The sequence below is a fragment of the Myotis myotis genome, unplaced genomic scaffold (genome assembly GCF_014108235.1).
Source record: "Myotis myotis isolate mMyoMyo1 unplaced genomic scaffold, mMyoMyo1.p scaffold_m19_p_12, whole genome shotgun sequence".
NCBI classification, from domain to species: Eukaryota; Metazoa; Chordata; class Mammalia; order Chiroptera; family Vespertilionidae; genus Myotis; species Myotis myotis.
The window spans coordinates 60669670-60691776 of record NW_023416316.1 but is presented as its reverse complement, the minus strand read 5'-3'; the positions used below and the strand labels follow the sequence as shown (position 1 = coordinate 60691776).

Sequence of the window (22107 nt, the reverse complement as noted above, 5' to 3'; positions counted from 1 at the left end):
CGCCAGCCCGCTCCGCACGCGCACTCCGCACCTGAGTATTTCACTTCAGCACTGCGTCTCCTCTGAGTCTGGGTATGATATTCTCTTTCCTCCTAGTTGTAGAATTTCCACTCAGCCAGCCTTCCTGTGGCTCTGGATGATGCCTGTTCTGTCCTTTAGTTATATCTCTGAAGTGGTTGTTCGAGGCAGCAATCTCCGGCGTTAACCTATGCCGCCATCTTGGTTTCTCTATAATTTTAATGTAATATGATGGGCAAATGAATTGTGCCATCCACTCTTTAATCAAGTTGCATAATCTGGTGTGGTGTTTCTTTTTAGAATAAGAAGTTTACTTTGGCAAACATTTAATATATGCAAAAATACATAAATTGACTAAATATAAAGAACATATTTTATTATAATAACACAATATAAAGATGCTTATACCTGATATTATATAAACAAAAACAATTTAAATCTTATAAATAAATAAAAATAATTGAATATTGATTGATTGATTGATTTCAGAGAGGGAGAGAGAGCTGGAAACATCAATGATGAGAGAGAATCATTGATTGGCTGCCTCCTGCATGTGACCCACTGGGCTCAAGCCCACAACCCAGGCACGTTCCCTGACTGGGAATTGAAGCATAACCTCCTGGTTCATAGGTAGGTGCTCAACCACTGAGCCACTATAGCTGGGCAAAATAATTGAATATTTAAATAAATACATCCACATGGGCCTCTAAGCCACTAATGCCTGTAGAGTTGAACATGATATGGCTTAATATTCCTGAAAACATTTGACAAATTGATTTCATTCATGTCATGATTACAGCAGAAACAAAAGGGAGTTCGACATGGGAGAACAGGAGGAAGTGTAATATTGGCAGTTAGTGAGAATCATTTCCGTGTTGAACCAGGTGTCATTCCTTACTCCTTAATCTTTCCTCCAAGTTTGCTGATAAAGACCAGGATCTCATGGTTTCTGCTCTTGACAGTCTCCCAAGCACAAGTATGTGTTTCTTCTCTTTCTGATAGAGAATAATGCTCTGGAAGTATTTTTCCACAGCCAGGATGGAGTCCTCCTTCATCAGTAGAGTCTCTTCCATCTCCACCTCCTGCCTCAGACAAGCTTCCGAGTGATGATAAAGTCCAGCGCAGAGTCATTCTCGAATGGTCTTATCTCAAGCAGCAAACAAGCTGTCTTTCCTGAAGAGGTGGACTATCTGCAGGATCAGCTCATGGACGACAGAGCTGGCTTAAGCCTTCTGGAACTGGTGCTGCCAAAGGCTTCCTGGGGGAACCCAAAGTCGTTTCTCTACTTCAGGCAGGAGAAGGGGAAGATTCTCCTCATTTGTACCAGAAGAATCAAGGCCTCCCTTTTAGCCAGGCTGTGGGGCTGAGCCTGTCATAGCCCAGAGAGCAGATGGAGTTGCAGGTGAGTATCACCAGAGCCATCAGGAAGGAAAAGGGTAGGGCCGTTGGGGACCTGGCAAGTGCTGCTGGCCTGGCTGAGCTGGGTGACACTCTGACTTTTGGCCTCTAAGTGAGCAGGGCAGAGGCTCTCTGTGAACCCAGAGTCTAGAAGGGGTGATTTGTGGGCTCTTGATTTTTCCTGACAGCCAACAGCCACCTTGGGGGAGGGGACTGTGACATTTACTCAATGCTATGGGCACGCATCTCACACAACCTAACTCTCCTGGGTACACTTCACATGTCCAAAAAATTGTATGTATATAAGTCTTGTGCTATTCTTTGTGACCAAAACAAAACTTTCAACTTTTAACATATATGTTGAATCCCTGAGAATGTCCACCCATGTCTTTAAGCCGGAGTACTGAGGATTATGGAGATCCAGGTATTCAATAATTCACTCCTCTTGAGCACACATCTCAGATACAGTATGTTCATTTTTATTTATATACTGCAGTTATAAAATACTATGCATATCATAAAGTATATGCTTATAATAGAAATTTAAAATGGATAAGTAAATCTATGCTGAAACATTTTTAAAGTGTATTTTTATTATTAAAAGGACATGATTTATCCTCAAAAAATACATACATGCTTCTAGGATGATGTGACCATCTGCAGCAATATGTGTTGCAAGGTAAGTATTACAGGAATACTATGCTATCTCACAGAATCTGAGTCAGAGTTAAGCAATAAGGCCAGATAAGAGGTAAGAATCACCTAACCTCCAGCGACCTCAGAACATTCCATTAATGTTACTTGACTCCTGAGTCTAAGGTTCTGGCTTTCTTGAGTCAAATTCTTAAGACTAGTTTTCTGATTGGCTCACAGTGGTTTACCAGCTATAGGCAACAGCAACATAGCTTGCAGGTCCCAGTGTCATGGGTGGAGGGCACTTCTTATGGAAGGCTGTGAAAATACATAATACGGCCTATGGAAGTACACCCATTGGCTTCCCAGTATCTACATCAGCGATTTTCAACCCATGTACTACGAGAATTTTTAGATCACTAAATAACTATTTCGTCAAATGCACTGAATTTTTCCCCCTTATCAGTGGTTCTCGACCTTCTGGCCCTTTAAATACAGTTCCTCATGTTGTGACCCAACCATAAAATTATTTTCGTTGCTACTTCATAACTGTAATGTTGCTACTGTTATGAATCGTAATGTAAATATCTGATATGCAGGATGCTCTTAGACGACCCCTGTGAAAGGGTCGTTCAACCGCCAAAGGGGTCGCGACCCACAGGTTGAGAACCACTGCCTTAGATAGTCTAAAAAAAAAGGCAGAAGCCAACAATGGCCAGCTAGTATGAGTGAATCAAAATTATACCTATTGTTTTGGTCAGATTGGCAAAATACGTATTTTTTGGTGTGCTGCAGAATTAAAATCACTGGTCTACATCATTCCCGTTCACACAGTTATAAAGGTGCCCAGTTCAATGATCCCATCCACTCAACAGATAAAGCGCTTCTAATAAATATCCCAGGGCCGAAGTCCTTAGGTATACTTTGTCTGTCAAAATGCTGTTGTTATGCCTTTTGCAACTTATGGGCCAAGTTGAAAATTTGGGAATGCGCAAATCCATACAAAAGAATAAAAAGGAAGAGGGAGAGAAACAAACAAACAAAACCCCCCAAACACTCATTTTTTTAAAAAAGGAATAGTACTCTCGGATCCTTGCTTCCAAGATAACCAAGAAAAGGAGAAATAGTAGTTATGCCAAATACGCCGAAGCCTATTTGCTGCACCAATTGCACCTGCTGTGTGCACGACAAGGTCATTAAGAAGTTCATCATTCAGCCGTAACCGGTTTGGCTCAGTGAATAGAGCATCGGCCTGTGGACTGAAAGGTCCCAGGTTCGATTCCGGTCAAGGGCATGTACCTTAGTTGCGGACACATCCCCAGTAGGGGGTGTGCAGGAGGCAGCTGATCGATGTTTCTCTCTCATCGATGTTTCTAACTCTATCCCTCTCCCTCCATCTCTGTAAAAAAATCAATAAAATATATATATTTTTTAAAAGTTCATCATTCAAGCCCTGGCTCGTGAGCTCAATGGTTAGAGCATTGACCAAACATCGAAGGATCTCTGATTCAATTCCTGGTCAAGAGCACACACCTGGGTTGCAAGGTTTGATCCCAGAGTCAGGGTGGGTATGGGAGGCAACTAGTTGATGTCTCTCTCTCACATTGATGTTTCTCCCTCTCTTCCACTCTAAAAATCAATGGAAAAAAATTTTCTCACAAAAAGGAAATTTGTCATTCAAAATGAACTAGAGGCCACAGTTGTTAGGAAATTTCCATAGCCAGTGTCTTTGATGCCTGTGTGCTTCCTATCGCCTTCCCTTTTATGCTGTTCAGCTCCTCAGTTGGCTATATTTATGCAGGCTAATTATTTGAGGATCTTGTTAGACTTCCTGAAAAACCTGAGGTTCCTTACCTCTGTAACAAGACTTAGATGGTGCTATTTTCGTATAAATTTGGAGATGGAAAGATGTCTGCAGAGAAATACTACAAATTATCCCGTGGAACCATCCTGTCCAACCCTTAAGACACCACCTTGGGAAACTCAAAAGAAGATTCTACTTTTATTCTTCAAGGCAGTGCCTACATCAATAATGGAGCCAAATAGATTTAGTTTACAAACACACATCTAGTCATACTTCCATGATTCAATTGTTTCCTATAATCCTAAGAATGAAATTCAATACTTTGGCATTTATATTAGACATTTAAAAAAAATTTTTTTAATTGATTTCAGAGGACGGGAGAGGAAGAGATAGAAACATCAATGATGAAAGAGAATCATTTTTCGGCTGCCTCCTGCACGCTGCAGACTGGAGATTGAGCCCAAAACCCAGGCGTGTACCCTTACTGGGAATTGAACCGAGACCTCCTGGTCCATAGATTGACACTCAATCACTGAACTAAACTGGCCGGGCTATATTAGACATGTTGATGCATCATTCAAATCTCCCTCCCTCTAACTGCAGATGGAACTCCTGGCTGACAGCACTCCTGTGTAAACCCTCTGAAAATTGTTCTTGGCTAAAGTGAGACATTTAGCCCCAAGTTACCTCCCCTTAGGGGTCAGTCCGAGTCAATCACTGCAGGGGGAATCCCTGGTTTTGTCATTCCACCAATGGACTGAAACATGCCTTGTCCAATCAGAACAGCACAATTATATCCTCATTTGCATCTATACCAATCAATAAGAACTGCTCTGTGATGACCACCCAGAATGCATGACACTGACTAATCAGAACTGGATGATTCCGACCAGTTAGAACTGTATGAATTTGGAAACCTCATTTGCATTAAATTGGACTCGTTGGGAAGTTGGGTGGGAACTTTATAACAGGCAGTCTCCCACTTTGCCTCTGTGGAGTATATTTCCAGTTTCCGCAGAAGGCTGTGTTTGTCCTCTTTGCAAATTGTTTCACCTGAATGAGGTTTCTCCTTTTCTAAATCTCTCCTTTTCCTGCATTTCTTTGGGAATTTTGGGTTACAATAGTCTAAACCAGCCATGGGCAAACTACAGCCTGCGGGCCGGATCTGGCCCGTTTGAAATAAATAAAACTAAAAAAAAAAAAAAAAAAAAAGACCGTACCCTTTTATGTAATGGTGTTTACTTTGAATTTATATTAGTTCACACAAACACTCCATCCATGCTTTTGTTCCGGCCCTCCGGTCCAGTTTAAGAACCCATTGTGGCCCTCGAGTCAAAAAGTTTGCCCACCCCTGCTAGGCACAGCAACCAAATCCTGTCCCTTGTCTGTTCTCAAAATGTACTTTTTTTTGAGCAATGGATTCATCCAGGCCCCAAGGCGTTTCTTACTTTTTTTTTTTTTAAATATATTTTATTGATATTTTACAGAGAGGAAGGGAGAGAGATAGAGAGTTAGAAACATCGATGAGAGAGAAACATTGATCAGCTGCCTCCTGCACATCTCCTACTGGGGATGTGCCCGCAACCCAGGTACATGCCCTTGACCGGAATCGAACCTGGGACCTTTCAGTCCGCAGGCCGACGCTCTATCCACTGAGCCAAACCGGTTTCGGCACGTTTCTTACTTCTTACAGCTCTGTTTTAATCTTGCAGCACATCCTCCAGTTTCCCGGGGTCTGCGGGAAAGCCTCTTACCTGTAGTTAGTAAGGTGAATAATCATTCAACAACTGTGGCCCTGTTCTTCCTGCATCCCCTCCCCCATCACCTCCCCTGCCCCATTTACCTCCCTCTCTGTTGTCTAATCATTAAGTCCTCAGGACAGTGAGGTTCTGCTCAACAACCAACAGTCTGAGGAACAAGGCCCTGGGTCTGCTGACTACTGAGACAGAGTGAAACATAAGATCTTGACCTCGGTTGTGTTTTAGCTCTGGACCCAGGAAAGCAGAACAGTCCCACAGAACAAATCCTTGTGAAACTGAACAGAGCAACTGCATGGCTGACATCAGGACCAGATGCAATGGTTAAATACCCCTACCCTAACAGCAACCACTCAGTAGAGACCACAGCCCAGACTCCATTAGTCACCATGATTAATGATTTTTCCTCTATGTCATCCATCCCCTGGAAGCCACCGGGGAGCCAGGTCTTTGAGCAGGAGCTACCTGTGAGCAGGAGCCCCATCTCCTCAAGACATTAAGCCCCATGTCAGTCACCGGTGACTGACACTATACTTTCCGTCTGGAAGACAAAACAGGCTGGGCGCTTAACGTGTTAATAAGTCCTTTCTTTCTTGGCTGTAAACTCCTATTCGTGTCTTATTGGGCTTTGATGCATGTAGGCAAACGAACCCCTTCAGTCTGGTAACAGAAATCCGAAGGCTGCCCAGTGAAGGCAGAGAGTCCTGCCAAGCCCTTGCCGGTCATTCTAGGAAGTGGGCATTTGGGTTTGTACTTTATATATTTTTGTTTGTTTTTCTCTCTCTTACCAACTGAGGCCTACATTTTCTATAGTTCTGAGAAAGGCTGGCACATTTTTTTCATTTTTTTTAAAATTTGAAGATAGTCATGGAACCTGTGATTTGGATATTCAAGTATTACATATAGCTTGAATGAAATGAGTGAACCGCACCTCCATCCTTCAATTGAAGTTGCAAAATCAGTCTTGGCATTGATTTATTAAAAATAAACATGCAAAAAGCTTTTGAAAGTAAAACTTCAAATAATACAGAAAATTTAAAAATATAAAGGGGAACACTTTTAATGTAAATGTACGTAATATGTAAGAAAAGGTAAACATGATATGCAAGAAAATATTGAAATACAATAAATATAGTAAAATAGATCATGAAGTAGCTCTGTATATTAAAAGGCCATCTACGCTGGGTTGGTGCCCCTTCTGTACTGGATGCATTAACTCATAGTGGCTTAATACTACTGAAACTGGCAGTTAACAATAAACATGTTTAGGTATTATATCATAGAGTCTAGAGATATAGGTGTAGGCTTTAACTAAATGTTTCAATTGCTTTGGTTGTCACATGGCTGAGAGTCAAAGATTAAGAAAAGATTGGTCATGTTCTGAAGGCGCGCCTACTAAGCAAGTTCTAGGAGAAATGTGTAAAAGTACACTTTTGCTTGACATAATAGAAAATACAACTAGTTAAGCACAAAACAATGTAAGTTAATGGCGATGGTCACAAGATGTATAGCTTCTGCTTTTTGCTTTAAAGATATCTCACACACAATTATGAAATATTTATGCAGAATCTTGGTTCGTCAACACAGCACCCCTTATTCTCACAATAAAGTTGCTGATGTCCTGTGTCTTTGTCAAACAGGAGGAGATAGCTCAGGGTCACAAGGAGAATTTATGAGTGTGTTTTACATAAGGAATAAAAGTTGCCACCAGCTGCGGATGCCCAGAAGTCTGGTTGCACAAAATGTTATCTGTTATTGAAGAAAGAGTCTTTCCCTTCGGTTCTCTGAAATTCTCCCCCCGCCCCGTTGCCCCCCACCTCCCTTGCCACATAAAAGCTCCCTACTTTTGCTTTGTGAGGAAGAAAGATTTGAAAGATCTTGCTCTCCTGTCCTCTATCTTTAGCCAAATTGAAACCTTTCTCATCTCGAACCGCCAGTGTCGCAGAGTTTGGCTTACTAGTGCATTGGGCACGCAAAACAATTTTGGGAGGTGGTTCAGCAGCACTACTGATAAGTATTATGACAAATTTAACATTTCATGATGAAGGCAGAAAAAAATAGTCTTTTGAAATGATGAATTGCACTGGTCTGTAATAATTGTTTTTTTGTGTGTTTTTTAAAATATATATTTCTTTATTGATTTCAGAGAGGGAGAGAGAGATAGAAACATCAATGATAAGAGAGAATCATTGTTTGGCTGCCTCCTGCACACCCCCTACTGGGGATCGAGCCCACAACCCGGGCATGTGCCCTTGGCCAGAATCGAACCTGGGACCCTTCAGTCCGCAGGCCAACACTCTATCCACTGAGCCAAAACAGCTAGCGCAATAATTGTTTTATTAAGAGCACAGAACTGATTCCATGGCTGTCAATCATTCTCGGAAGCTTGATAAAAAAGAGAAAGGTACCATGATTTCTTCCTCTCCCAAATTTCCAGGTACAGCAGCTCTCTGCTTGCATTTCCATAGAGAGACTGAGTCCTTGGAAGTCCATCTTCAGGTCCAGTATGGAGTTTTCATGACTTAGAAGAGTCCTTCCATCCCCAGCTCTGACACCAAGCAGGTCTCCAGGACGTCTGAATGCTGATCAAGTCCAGTGAAGATTTTCTCCAGGCTAATTTCATTCCAACCAACCTCTTATGCTGAACATCTTGAAAACTCGCCGAAGGATTTGGTGGAGGACAGCAGTGGTCCAAGCCTCTGGACCTTGCTGCCATCTCCCCAGAAACAACAGGAAGCAATTGGGACCAGCTAAATGTCCATGGGTAGGGGACTCCCAAAATACTTTAGGATACACTCAGTGGGAAACAATACAACTGTTTAAAATAAAATGAAGTTCTCTATATATTAATATGGGAAGATTTCCAAGTGAAAAGAGATAGGTGCAGAACAGTGAGTATGGTATGCTATCTTTTATTAAAAAATAGGGAGAGTGTAAAAAGAATGTAGCTATATTCTGATTAGTTTGCATATGCATAAGTAACCTAGAAGAATTTAAGACAGTAATACAAATTGTGGATAATGTTGGAGAAATATGCCAAAGTATATGGTACAATTATTCATATGCCAAACTTAAATTTACTAGTAACTAAAGAAGAAATTCAAGTTAATAAAATATCTGTAAAGGAAATATTAATAGAGGGAAATGCATACTCTAGCATTGCTGGTGATGTTTTGGAAAGAAATATTCATCCTGAATTCAGTGTTCTACCTTTAGAATATACCCCCAAACAGGGCAAAGTGTCCACATTCTATGCTTATTACAGATTGTATAAAACAATGGAGGATAAGAAGGTATGTATTCAGAAATAAATAATGGGCAAAGGAAACTATTATATGTGTAATTACTGGACAACTGTGTAGTCATTTAACATTTGTGAGTGGAAAAGAGAAGCATGAAAAAAATTACTGATGATGGAATTCCACTGGGAGGCAAAAAATAAAAAGGTTTTATTATTTACATAGCATGGTCACAATTGGGTATTGAAGAGACAAATGAAATGCATTTTAAATGATTAAAATTTTGAAAATATGAACCACAGTTATAATTGAGATGTCCATGAAATGGCGTGGGATATAAATTATAAAGCCTTTTATAGAGGAAAAATTCTAAGCATCTTCCCCTCCTAGGTCTGCCTCGTTTCCTTTCAGTTTACAGCCAGTGGTTCTCAACCTTCCTGATGCCGCGACCCTTTAATACAGTTGCTCATGTTGTGGTGACCCCAACCATAAAAGTATTTTCGTTGCTACTTCGTAACTGTAATTTTGCTACTGTTATGAATCGTAATGTAAATATCTGATAGGCAAGATGTATTTTTAGGGGTCGCGATCCACAGGTTGAGAACCGCTGGCACACAAAAGCCGCATTTCATTGTTATTCAAAAAGCAGAAGTCAGGATGCGTAAATCTTAAACAACACACATTGGCGGGCCCCGCCCAGGCGCTGTTAAGCGTTCACACCAAAGGCGCAGCATAAATGCGCGCACCGATTCCGGCCTTTATCCCACAAAGTGACGAGAGGCCCTGCGTGCCGACCCCTCGCAGCCCCCTCCCCGCCCCCGCCCTGCGCGTCCCTCCCCCCCCCCCCCCCCCCCCCCGCCGCTCTCCGCCGAGTCGGGCGACCGCGCAGGCGCAGTAGCTGCCGCGGCCGCTCCTAGCCCGAGGGATCCTGGGACTCGCTCGGCCTTTCCGGAAGGGGCGGCTGGGCGTCGGCGTCGGGACTCGGCCGGTGTTCCAGGCCCGCGTTCCAGGCCCTTCCTCCCAGGCTGGCCCGGAGCCGCGGCGACGCTCTCGTGACCGCGGAGGACGCGACGAGCCGGGCGGTAAGCGGAGGTGCCCGTCCTCACCGCCGAGGGAGCCGGAGCGGGCTGACGTGGCGGCGCCTCCCCCTCGCCTGGAGCGGAACTGCCGGAGGAGCCACCGCGCGGGCCGCCGGACCAGGTGAACCGGGTTCCCTCGCCGCCTGCGGGGGATGAATCAGCCGCGTAACAGTCAGCGTTGAGGCGCCCAGCCCGTGGCGGTCCTGCTGCGCCGCAGCTTAACGGGGGTGACCGGCTGGCCTGCCTGCGGGGCGCCGCGGTGACCGCTTGCCCTTGACCGGGAAAGCGAGCCGCCCGGCTCCGGGGACATCTTTGTTTCCTTGAAAGCGCTCCGCCCCCCCCCCCCCCCCTTTCTCCGGCGCGCGTCTTGTGCCAGAGGCTCTTCCATGAAAGTGTCGCTGGGTAACGGAGACATGGGCGTCTCCGCCCATTTACAGCCTTGCAAGGCCGGAACCACACGCATTTTTACCAGCAACACGCACAGTGCGGTGGTCCTGCAAGGCTTTGATCAGCTTCGGGTCGAAGGGCTGCTCTGTGATGTGACTCTGGTGCCCGGGGATGGCGAGGAGGTCTTTCGCGTGCACCGGGCGATGATGGCGTCGGCCAGCGATTATTTCAAGGCCATGTTCACCGGCGGGATGAAAGAACAAGACTTGATGTGCATCAAGCTTCATGGCGTGAACAAGGTTGGTCTGAAGAAGATCATTGACTTTATTTACACTGCAAAACTTTCTCTTAATATGGACAGCCTTCAGGACACCCTTGAAGCTGCCAGCTTTTTACAGATTTTACCTGTTTTGGACTTCTGCAAAGTGTTTCTTATTTCAGGAGTCTCTTTGGATAACTGTGTTGAGGTGGGGCGAATAGCTAACACCTATAATCTCATAGAGGTGGACAAATACGTCAATAATTTCATCCTGAAGAATTTCACTGCGTTGTTGAGTACTGGCGAGTTCCTGAAACTCCCCTTCGAACGCCTGGCCTTTGTGCTTTCCAGTAATAGTCTGAAGCACTGTACTGAACTTGAGCTGTTCAAGGCCGCCTGTCGCTGGCTAAGACTGGAAGATCCTCGGATGGACTATGCTGCAAAATTAATGAAGAATATTCGATTTCCACTCATGACACCGCAGGACCTCATCAATTACGTGCAGACAGTCGATTTCATGAGAACAGACAACACCTGTGTGAATTTGCTTCTGGAAGCTAGCAATTACCAAATGATGCCATACATGCAGCCGGTGATGCAGTCAGATAGAACAGCCATCAGATCCGACTCCACACACTTGGTCACCTTAGGAGGAGTTTTGAGGCAGCAGCTGGTTGTCAGTAAAGAATTGCGGATGTATGACGAAAGGTCACAGGAGTGGAGGTCTTTAGCCCCCATGGATGCTCCTCGTTACCAGCATGGCATTGCTGTCATTGGAAACTTTCTCTATGTAGTTGGTGGTCAAAGTAATTACGATACAAAAGGAAAAACTGCTGTTGATACAGTTTTCCGATTTGACCCTCGGTATAATAAATGGATGCAGGTTGCATCACTAAATGAAAAGCGCACGTTCTTCCACTTGAGCGCCCTCAAAGGACATTTGTATGCTGTTGGTGGGCGAAGTGCAGCTGGTGAACTGGCCACAGTAGAATGCTACAATCCAAGAATGAATGAGTGGAGCTATGTTGCAAAAATGAGTGAGCCCCACTACGGCCATGCAGGAACAGTATATGGAGGCTTGATGTATATTTCAGGAGGAATTACTCATGACACTTTCCAAAATGAGCTCATGTGTTTTGACCCAGATACAGACAAATGGACACAGAAAGCTCCAATGACTACAGTCAGGGGTCTGCATTGCATGTGCACAGTTGGAGACAAGCTCTATGTCATCGGTGGCAATCACTTCAGAGGAACAAGTGATTATGATGATGTCCTGAGCTGTGAATACTATTCACCAACCCTTGACCAGTGGACACCAATTGCTGCTATGTTAAGAGGTCAAAGTGATGTTGGAGTTGCTGTCTTTGAAAATAAAATCTATGTTGTAGGTGGATATTCTTGGAATAATCGTTGTATGGTAGAAATTGTCCAGAAATATGATCCAGAAAAGGATGAGTGGCATAAAGTTTTTGATCTTCCAGAGTCACTTGGTGGCATTCGAGCTTGTACTCTCACAGTTTTTCCACCTGAAGAAAACCCAGGGTTACCTTCTAGAGAATCACCTCTTTCAGCACCTTCAGATCATTCCTAGGACAAAGGTGTTAAATCTTTGTGGTGCATAATGGATGATCTCATCCTTCCCCTTCAGTTATAGCTTCCAATGATTGGTCGAGTTATTAGAGAGAAAGGTAACTGATGTTGTTTGTATTGTTTGGCTTAATATGTTTATCAAATGTTTAAATGCATTCTGAAAATATTCAACATAGCCAGCTGTTTTAACACACAAAGAGATAATGTAAAAAATGTTAGATGTCTTTTGTGATGTTATGTCAGTCAGACTGTAGGGTGATTGTAGTAAATGTATAGTAATGTTCATCATGCTTCAAAGTTGAAAGTTTTCGTCTTTTATTACAAAACATCAAAGGGTGGCTGCCAGCTCTAACCTAAAATAATAAGGAAAAGGTCACCAAGTATTATTAGCTACTTCTCTTCTTTTCATAGAATTTTTGACATAGCTGCCAACTCACTAGATTGTGTGGGTGTATTCAGAATATGTGAAGTTTCTTAGGCAGACAGGAGAAATAATAAACTCAGAAATATTAACTTGAAAAAAAAATCAGTATAGCCCTAAGTCAGAGTTTGTATTTCTGGAGAGAGTGAGAAAAAGAGAAAATGCACACAAATACATATGTACATACATACATACATATGTATATAAATATACATGCACATATCTCATTTTTAAATTGATTGGCACTTCAAGTAGAGAGTAATTGCTTTTAAATTTAAATTCTACCTAGCAGCTATTCCTATTCAAATGGGAATTCAGTATCAGAGTATAAATGTCTATATAGTCATGCTGACTGAATTGAAATAGATAAGTACTATAACATATTGAATTGACAACCAAGTTTAGCGTTTGACTAAGTTGTTCCTGCCAGATGAAACTTATTACTTTTTCTGCTTGTATATTGTTTTCTTAGAGTTAGTTGCTTTTATACAGATTACTTAGCAGAGCTCAGGTTTCAGAGCATTGCTTTTGCTCAGTAAATTTAGGCTCTACTTTCTACCTTTTAGCTCAGTAAAACTTATGATTATAAAAGCAAAGAAAGAAACATGCTGAACAAAGCTATATGATTTTCAATTCAGTCTCCCAGTTTAGTCATTCTAACAAGATTATTTGATTTGGGGTGGCTGCCCTGGTGCTGCTCCCTCCCATGCATCCTGAGCTTTGTGTGATCTGCCTCAAGCCATGATCTGTGTAAGCAACAGATAAACTCTGTTCTGCATCAGATCAGAAAAATGTCCTTTTGGCTATGTCTAAAGGACAGGACAAACTTCAGATTCCCTAAGGAGCCAGCTACAGAAAGCGCAGGACACTGCTATCTCTTGCAGGCAGTACTAAAGTAGATCTCCATGTTCTTCAATACCAAGGCATCCCTATTTGTTGAGAACTACCTTGGGAGATCTTAATGGGACCTTATCAGCAAAAGGAATCACAGGAGTCCTCTGCAGTAATTCCTTTTTTAGAATATTTTTAAAATTGATTTTATAGAGAGAGAGAGGAAGGGAAAGGGGAAGAGAAACATTGGTCGGCTGCCTCCTGCACGCCCCCTACTGGGAATTGAGCCCACAACCTGGGCATGTGCCCTGACCAGGAATCAAACAGGTGACCTCTCAGTTCATGGGACGACGCTCAACCAACTGAGCCACACTGGCCAGGGCTGTAAGTAATTCTGAAGTACTTTCCTGGAATGTCTACCTGAAGAAAAAATTTACATATATACACTTAACATACACGTATATGTATGTGTATATCCCTATACTTAGGAAATTGTCATAGTGTAAGTCAGGAACATCCTTCTTATTATTGACAATACCATAATAAAACTCAGGAACCACAGCAAAAGGACTTGGCTTCCAGGGATCTGAACTTCACTGCCCATACAAGTGTTGATTCATTTCAATGCTTTTCATGATTTCTGCATTGGCAGAAGTTTTCATACTTCTATGTTTTTTTTTTAATGACTCCGTTTTTTATTACTAAAAATAACACATTTGAGTATATTTAGAAAATAGAAAATGTAGAAATGGCTGTGCATAGAAATTAGCCTTGTGCATAGAATAAGCAAGAAATGGCATCCTAATTATTCCTTGATTATTAATGAGGTTAAATATTTGTTTCCTTTGATCAGATGTTCTTGTCCTTTGCCTTTGTAGTACCTATTGGGGTTGCCTTGTTTTTCATATCAAGTTATATGATCTCTTTATATAATAAATATAATTTAACTGGCATTTGTTCACATTGATTTTCTTCCTCAGTATTGTAACCGAACAACCAATGGGTCCGGCCTGTCTGTCACTACTTGAGCCAATTAAACAGAGATAGAGTTGAGTCATATATAAGTGTTTATTCCAATAATGCTCTCCCCTCCCCACAAATCAGCTAGAGGGACAAAGATTACATGGAAAAGTAGGCAAGATATAGTGGTTACAGGTTACAGGCAATGGGGGTTGGGGAGGTCACAGAGGGTGGGTGCCTCTGGGACCAAATTATCTCAGCAACAAGGTTGTTAATCTAGGCAGTTCTCAGAAAAGGAGGATGGACTGCATTTCGATATTAGCTCCCATGTTCCAGAGCGTACAACTCTCAGCCAGGTTAGAATGTGCTTTTTCTAATCAGAGCAGAAAAATCATGGTTAACAAAGCATGATTAATATTATAATTATAGCTAGTCCCCAATATTGTATTTCTACCCCTAACAGTATTACAGTTTTACAAAGGCAGGGCCATTCAGTTAATTTTTGAGATCAAAATTGCTTTTTCTTTGCATTTTGACCTTTTGGAGTTAATTTTCCTGTGTTTTTTTTTTTACATAGTACTGATGTCACATTCCTTGCCCTTTATCCTATTGCTTTGGCAGTGCCAATTAACATGCTAAAGTGGCATTAACTGCTTGTGTCCTGTTTAATAGTTTTTCTTTCTGGTTGAAATGAAGAGTAATTTTTATTGAAATCTTTATTTTAATAAGAATATTAATCTTTATTTACAGCAAATATTTTCCCATCATTTTTTAGTATATGTATTAACATACACCTTATTTTTGTAATGTAGTGACATTAGTTTTTCTTTTATCACTTTAAAAATGCTTTCTTAATTTTTTCCCGTGATGAGGTGGTATAATTATCCTAGTATTTTGTTGTTATGGATATGACTCTTTACTAGACTTCTGATAAAAAAATTTAATGTATGTTTTCTTTTTTTTTTTTTAAGGTGCTCAATTTTTTTATTGTGGTAAAGTACACATAACATTTATCATTTTAACCATGTTTAATTGGAAACTTCAGTGGCATTACATACATTCACATTGTTGTGCAACCATCATCATCAACAGGTTTTTTGGAAAGAATGAATGAATGTAATGAGATTGTAAAGGACCTTGTAAGCCATCCTAAGGAGTCTGACCTATATTCTCTAGGCAATAAAAAAAAAAAAAGGTACATGTAATGGGCATAAGAGAGGAAAAAGCAATCAAAAAGCATTTGGAAGACTAAATTTACAATAATGACTCTCAACCCTGACTACACATTAGAAATTTTAAAAATCAATCATGCCTGGGTCACACCCCACACCAAGTCAATCAGAACCTTTGGGGAATAAGACTAAAAACATTCCAGGTGATTCCAATGTGCAGCTAAGGCTGAGAACAGTGAATGCTAGAGCAAAGATTCTGCTTAAAATCAAAATGTGGTCCCCAGTTCATCAGCATCACCTGGGAGCTTACTGTATGTTTTCAAGTTGTTATCTATGTTCCATCACCACTTTCTGAATAATAATCTTCACTTTCTCACTTAGACCATTGTAAGAAGAATTTTTGTGAGTTTGAGTCAAACTGTCGACAAATGCTGGGAAGTAAAATCTCAATAGATTGAGATAAAGAAGAATGGCTGTTTTGCATCTTGTTTTATACATTACAATCAAAGTGAGTTACATGAAATCCATTGGTGATACATTAGGGAGGTGGGAGTAAGCAAAGTGAAATCTTTGGGATCAGATAAAAAATAAAATGATAATGAAGTGGGGTGAAGCTTCGTGGAACCATTCTCCCTTGCTCAGGGGTCACCACCTGCACATCCCAGGGCACCTGGCTGCCTTGTGCTTTGTCCAGTGGCAAAGGCCTCTCCAGGGATCAGGGGGAAGCAGGGAAGTAAGTCTTGAGTTTCTTGTGATTTAGATTCTAAACTGTGATGATGAAATTCTCCACAGACCAGAACATTCTCAGCTCTGAGCTCCCCATGCACCAGGGATGTTGGCTTTGAGCGGGCAGGATCTGCCCAAGAGGCCTCAGAACTCGTGAGCACCTACTCGGTTCCTGTGATTGCTTCCCGGTGAGCAGGGAGCAATAACGTTGCAGAGGAGTGTCCGAAGTTCTGGAAGCCAGAGGTCCGAAATCCAGAGGCTCTAGAAGGGACCTGAAACTGCTCAGCCAAGGTTTACAATAAGCAACATCTAACAGGTCAGAGATCACTGTCAGCTGGGTGTGGCTGACATCTCCGAAGCATCTGACATTGACCACATCCTCTATTTGAAGTCTGACCTTCATCTGGCTTCTGTGCCACCATCGCCTGGTTTCCTGACCCTCCCCTCTCCTTTGTTAACCATCCCCTTTCATTTTAGGGACTATTGGTGTTCCTCACAGTTCTAAGCTCGGTGCCACGTTTCATCCTCTCTGCACATAGTCTCGACCTCCCAAATTGTTCCAAATGTCATTTCCATGGTTATGACTGGCATATGTACATCCTTAGTCAGAATCATGTCTCCAAACATGAGACCCATATTTCTACTGGCTACCCTAGAATACCTCCACTGAACATGTCCAAAATTGAATATATATTTTTAGCCTTTCTTGCCCTTAGGCCCTGCTCCAGTTTCTGTGTTCCCTGCCCATATGAAAGGGCTCCGTCATTCTTCCACTCAAGGTAGACGTGGACATTTTCCTTGAGTCCTCAAATATGCAAATAACAAAGCAAATAAGACAGAGTCCTGTTTCTAATGAGCTGATTTGCTGAAGATTCCTTCATACCTACTGCTTTAGTCTAGTTCAGGTTTTGATAACAAAATACCACAAAGTGGGTAGCTTATTAATAACAGATTTAAGATCATTGCTTCAGCATGGTCAGAGGGCCTTCTGGATCGCAGACTTCTTGTATTCTCACTAGCTAGAAGGGAGGAGGGACCTTCGGGAGCCTTTTTTTTTTTGTATGGGCAGTAATCCCCTTTATGAGGTCTGGGCCCTCACAATTTAAGCACCTTCCGAAGGTCCCACCTACATCACTCCAGGCATAGGATTTAAAAAAATAATTTGGGAGGACACTAACATTCAGATACTAGCACCTACCATTTAAAGCAGTGGTTCTCAACCTGTGGGTCGCGACCCCTTTGGGGGTCGAATGACCCTTTCCCAGGGGTCGCCTAAGGCCATCGGAAAACATATAATTACATACTGTTTTTGTGATTAATCACTATGCTTTAATTATGTTCAATTTGTAACAATGAAATTGGGGTCACCACAACATGAGGAACTGTATTAAAGGGTCGCAGCATTAGGAAGGTTGAGAACCACTGATTTAAAGAGTAGGAATCTAGAAAGCTGAGGCAACCTGGCTTCCTATGCAAAATAAAAAGAGTAAAGAAGAGTTCAGGGTCAGAGTTGAAAATTACTCACATGATAATGTTTATGCAGTTACACATTTAGGTTAAAGCTGTTTCCTTTTGTTTGAAAAGACTAGGCTTGGATTGAAACCACTAGAGGTCCTTTGGGAAGTTAGATTTAATTCAAAATATAAAAGATTCAAATTGATGATTTTGTCTAAATTGTCTTCTCATTGTCCAATGCTAAACAGAAAAACTATTGACAATATCTAGATGAATATCTAACAGCTGGTGAAGTTAAAAATTATTTTCTGCTATGAAGGCAAAGTAAAAGTTAAGTACCCAAAAGTAAATGTTAAGAAAATAATTAAAAATTTCAAAAATATTTAGTAGTTTTGAATGATTTTAAATTATATCGGTAGTATTTTGAAGTATATAAATTTTTATTTGAATATGTAATTGGATAAATTACTGTTTATTTAAGTTAATGTAGAACATTAAACACTCCTTGCTGGCTGAGCCCCAGGGTTAGGAGTCCCTGCAGGGTAATATGAAATTGGGTGCTAGAATAGCGCAGAACATGGGGAGCCAGCACGCACTCACTGCTGCCTTAAGATTCATTGCTGGTACCCAAAACTCCAGTGCCCCCAGCTTGCTTGAGCCCTGGGAGAGACCAGCAAGCCCGTGCCCCTAGATGAGGACTTAAAACCAGGATCACAGCCACCTGGTACCGGTACCGGGTTCTGAGCCAAGGAACCCCCAGACTCTTTCTTCCCTTGCCTCCTGTCTCCTCTGCTTCTGCCCTGACAGTGCACCTGCCTCAGCAGGCTTGGATTTCGTGGGCGCATGGCGCTGAGGGGGAACTGGAGCTGCTGTGGCTCGCAGACCCAGAGTTCTGCCTCCTGCCACCCCCCCTGCCAGTTCCCCAGCCAAAGCGCCCCTCCACGCTGTGGCTGTGCGCTGGGGAGGAGGAGGGATGCTGGTTATCGGCTCCATCCCAGGGCGAGGTCCCCTGGTGGCCGTTCATTGTTAAGACAATGGGACTGAAAATCTTTTCACCTGATACTTGCTCTAATCACTGAGCCACGCCATCCAGGGCTGTGTGCTCTATTTGATCAGTTACTAGTCTTCTTATGTTTATGCAAATAATAAGACCAAACTAAAACTGGACTTATTGCAGACTTTCTAAAAATGAGAGTAATCTCGGGGAGCAAAATTATATGCTAATAAAAACCACAATACTCAATTGTGGATATTGGACTCCACTACAATGAACTGTCTTCCAAGTTTTGTTTTTAAGGCTATGTCTGCACGCCACACAGAACTCAGACCTGATGACATCACCAGAGATGTACAAATTACAAATAATCCATCAGGTTGTCATTGCTTGATGCCATTCCAACGAAAGCCTTACATCTGGAAATCTTCTCAAATGGTTTATAATTTGCTATGTGTTTTGTTTTCTTCTCTTTTCATAAAACGTATGCCTATGTCCTTATTTACCTGATTGCTTACTCACACAATATAAGCCTCACTTTAGAAGCCAGCTGCATCACTGTGTCCTAAAGTGAAACAACAATTTGGAATTATAATTGAGCCAATAAAATATGGACAGTCTATTGGCTTCGCTTGAAACTGCTTTCCCTTTTCTGTCTAAATGGTTCAGACAGAAAAGGCTCACAGTTTCTCATGGGGGAAATCTTAGAATATTTCTCTTAACTTTAGTACGATGGACAGAAGGGCTTCAGACAGGTGTGACACACCGGCCTCCAGGGAAGCCGCTCTTCCAAAATCATCTGGAACACTGTAAGTATTTCCCTTTATCACATGGGTTTACATCTCACCAGATCTTTAGTTGCCATAAGCCTGCTCACTTTTGAATTATGCCTTTTAATCTTCTTTTCAAGTTTATTACTTCTAGGGTACAATAAGAATGCCAGCTTGTCTGTCGCGTCATCCTCTGGACATTGCTTATGTCACCTCCCGGGACACCAGGCTGACCTGGACTTTGCAGAATCCCTCTTCCCTGCATGAAGACTCCCCTTCCCGTTTGCTCCTCCTTCCTCAGTCAGACAGGAAGAACCTCTGAGCCTTGGGATAGGCAGGACTATGCCCCCTTGACAGCAGAAAGCAATTACAAGAAGATGGAGATATTCACCCATTTATCTCCTTGTAAGATTACAAGGCTTAAGTTCTTGAAGGGAGAGAGTAATACCACTGTGGTCAGCTAGTTATTAATAATAGGACAGAAGCAAAGGGAAGGTCAGATATTATAGGCTTGTCATTTGCGCAGTTTCACCAGGAAGCTGCAACTTTGCACTCCCAAGGGAGCCACTGGCCTATTCCCTGCATAACACTGGGGAAAGGGATCCAACGAAGGAAGGACAGATGCATGTCCAGTAAAGTTGGGGTGACCTAGGGAAGATACTTGTGTGTCAGTCACTCCGGAGGACAGATCATTGGCCAAAATGAGCGTGGCCACTGCAAGCATGCAAATATTTGGGAGTACACAATCTTCTAAACAAAGGAGTTCTCTCTCTTGTTGCTCTTATGCTCTTGGCTTCCTTGCATTTCCCCTGCTTCCTCGATAGCCATGTGGTCGTGTGGACCCCACATGCCATGGACTGATGGACTACAGTGGGGAACACAGATTATGCGAGCCCGATGCTGGATTGGATTCTGCTCTAACATGGAAAGGAAACTCTGGACATAGACTGATTCTAGTGCTATTGAAACCCTAGCTACACTTCCATGACTGGGCAAAGGGAAATGGAATTTTGGAAACTCAAGGACATAATGCCATGGAAAGACAGCTTTCTACAATATCACATCCTCCTGTGTGAGTCTCTTTTTCTTGGGATGTCTCAAGAAATCCACCCCCACTAGCAACTGGGGGAGATGAGGACCTCTCATCTGTTATACCCATATCTATATACAGTATTCATTTAATAATTCTGATACCCGGCACAATTTCCCCTTCCCCTCTGCTTTCTGGATCCCACTCCTTCACCCCCATATCTTTCCCTTTCACGCCAAGCAGAAATCCCCAGTGTGTTTCCTTCATTCACTCCTCATTACGCTGTAACTGCCCATTCATGCCACTGTTTCCTTTTTCATTAAGGTTTCCGGCTGTCAGTTTTTCCTTCAGAGTACAAAGCCATCAATTGAAAGCAAAAGTTGAGTGAAAGTTCTAGGCTTTAGGGAAACTCTCACATGAAAGGATTTTTCCCTCCCTGAGAAAGTTTTTGGAAAGGGAATGTCCCTGTTGCAATGATGTAACAGTAGCTGTAGCAAAAAGGAAATAGAAAGTAGGATCCATTTTACTCTGTGGCCTGTTAAAAAAATTTGTATGAGAAGGGTGCCACCTACTGGCCAAGATGGATAAAGACTGAAACAAGGTCTAGGGATCTGGCTTCTTATATATGCAGAAGTCTGTCTTGCAGATTTAGCTCTAGGGTTTCAAAAAAACCTCTTGCTTGGAAAGAGCTGATCTTCATACCGAAAGAAGCCTGCGTTCTAATTTATATATTTTTAAAATGTATACTTTAACATATATATATATATATATATATATATATATATATATATAATTTTTTGTTTTTGAGAGAGAGAGATAGAGGAAGGGAGAGGGCTAGAGAGGTAGAAACATTGATGAGAGAGAAACATCAATTGGTTGCCTCCTGCATGTGCCCCACTGAGGATTGAGCCTGTAACCAGGGCATGTACCCTGCCTGGGAATTAAACTGGTGATCTCTTGGTTCATGTGTCAACGCTCAACCACTGAACCACACCAGCCTGGAGAAATATATACTTTATTTTTTAGATCAGTTTTAGGTTCACAGAAAAACTGAGAAGGTGTAGAGATTTCCTACATACTCCCTGCCCCAACATATGCATAGCATACTCAAAATTGTACCTAATTTTTTTTTTGTCAAATTAGCAAAAAATATACTTTTTTTGGTGTAGAAATAGAAGCCCAGAGAGAGGTAGGTAGGTGTGGGAGGCCTGCAGATGCGGGTTGGCCAGGCAGTTAACCGCAGCCTTCACCTCAGTGGAATAACTCTGACGAATTTGGAAGCTGAGTAGAATGTTCTATTGGGAATGAACCCTTTCAAGATTAGATTCTGAATGCCTAGGGCAGGGGTCCTCAAACTACGGCCTGCGGGCCACATGCAAATACAAATATTGTATTTGTTCCCGTTTTGTTTTTTTACTTCAAAATAAGATATGTGCAGTGTGTATAGGAATTAGTTCATAGTTTTTTTTTAAACTATAGTCCGGCCCTCCAACGGTCTGAGGGACAGTGAACTGACCCCCTGTTTAAAAAGTTTGAGGACCCCTGGCCTAGGGATTAGGATTCAAGGTCAAAATTTCAATG

At 42.1% G+C, this 22107-nt stretch overlaps 1 protein-coding gene, 1 long non-coding RNA gene and 1 pseudogene across 3 annotated transcripts; 2 read left to right on the top strand and 1 right to left on the bottom strand.

Moving 5' to 3' along the window:
- Nucleotides 1-803: 803 nt before the first annotated feature.
- On the bottom strand, nt 804-8326 carry LOC118666838 (annotated as a pseudogene).
- A 1396-nt stretch (nt 8327-9722) lies between these two features.
- KLHL9 (kelch like family member 9) lies at nt 9723-14372 on the top strand. Its single transcript, XM_036331273.1, has one exon. It carries the CDS (start codon nt 10315-10317, stop codon nt 12166-12168), a length of 1854 nt encoding a protein of 617 aa, XP_036187166.1. The 5' UTR covers nt 9723-10314; the 3' UTR covers nt 12169-14372.
- Nucleotides 14373-15381: 1009 nt separating this feature from the next.
- LOC118667583 lies at nt 15382-21293 on the top strand. Of its 2 annotated transcripts, XR_004971328.1 has the most exons (4): nt 15382-16059; nt 16344-16593; nt 19455-19535; nt 19637-21293. It is a non-coding gene; the product is annotated as an uncharacterized LOC118667583 (long non-coding RNA). The 2 variants fall into 2 exon arrangements; XR_004971327.1 differs by having other exon boundaries at nt 19455-21293.
- The last annotated feature ends 814 nt before the right edge of the window (nt 21294-22107 follow it).

Excerpts from the sequence above, each read along its gene's own strand:
- KLHL9 (XM_036331273.1), top strand. The coding sequence starts at position 10,315 with ATGAAAGTGTCGCTGGGTAACGGAGACATGGGCGTCTCCGCCCATTTA.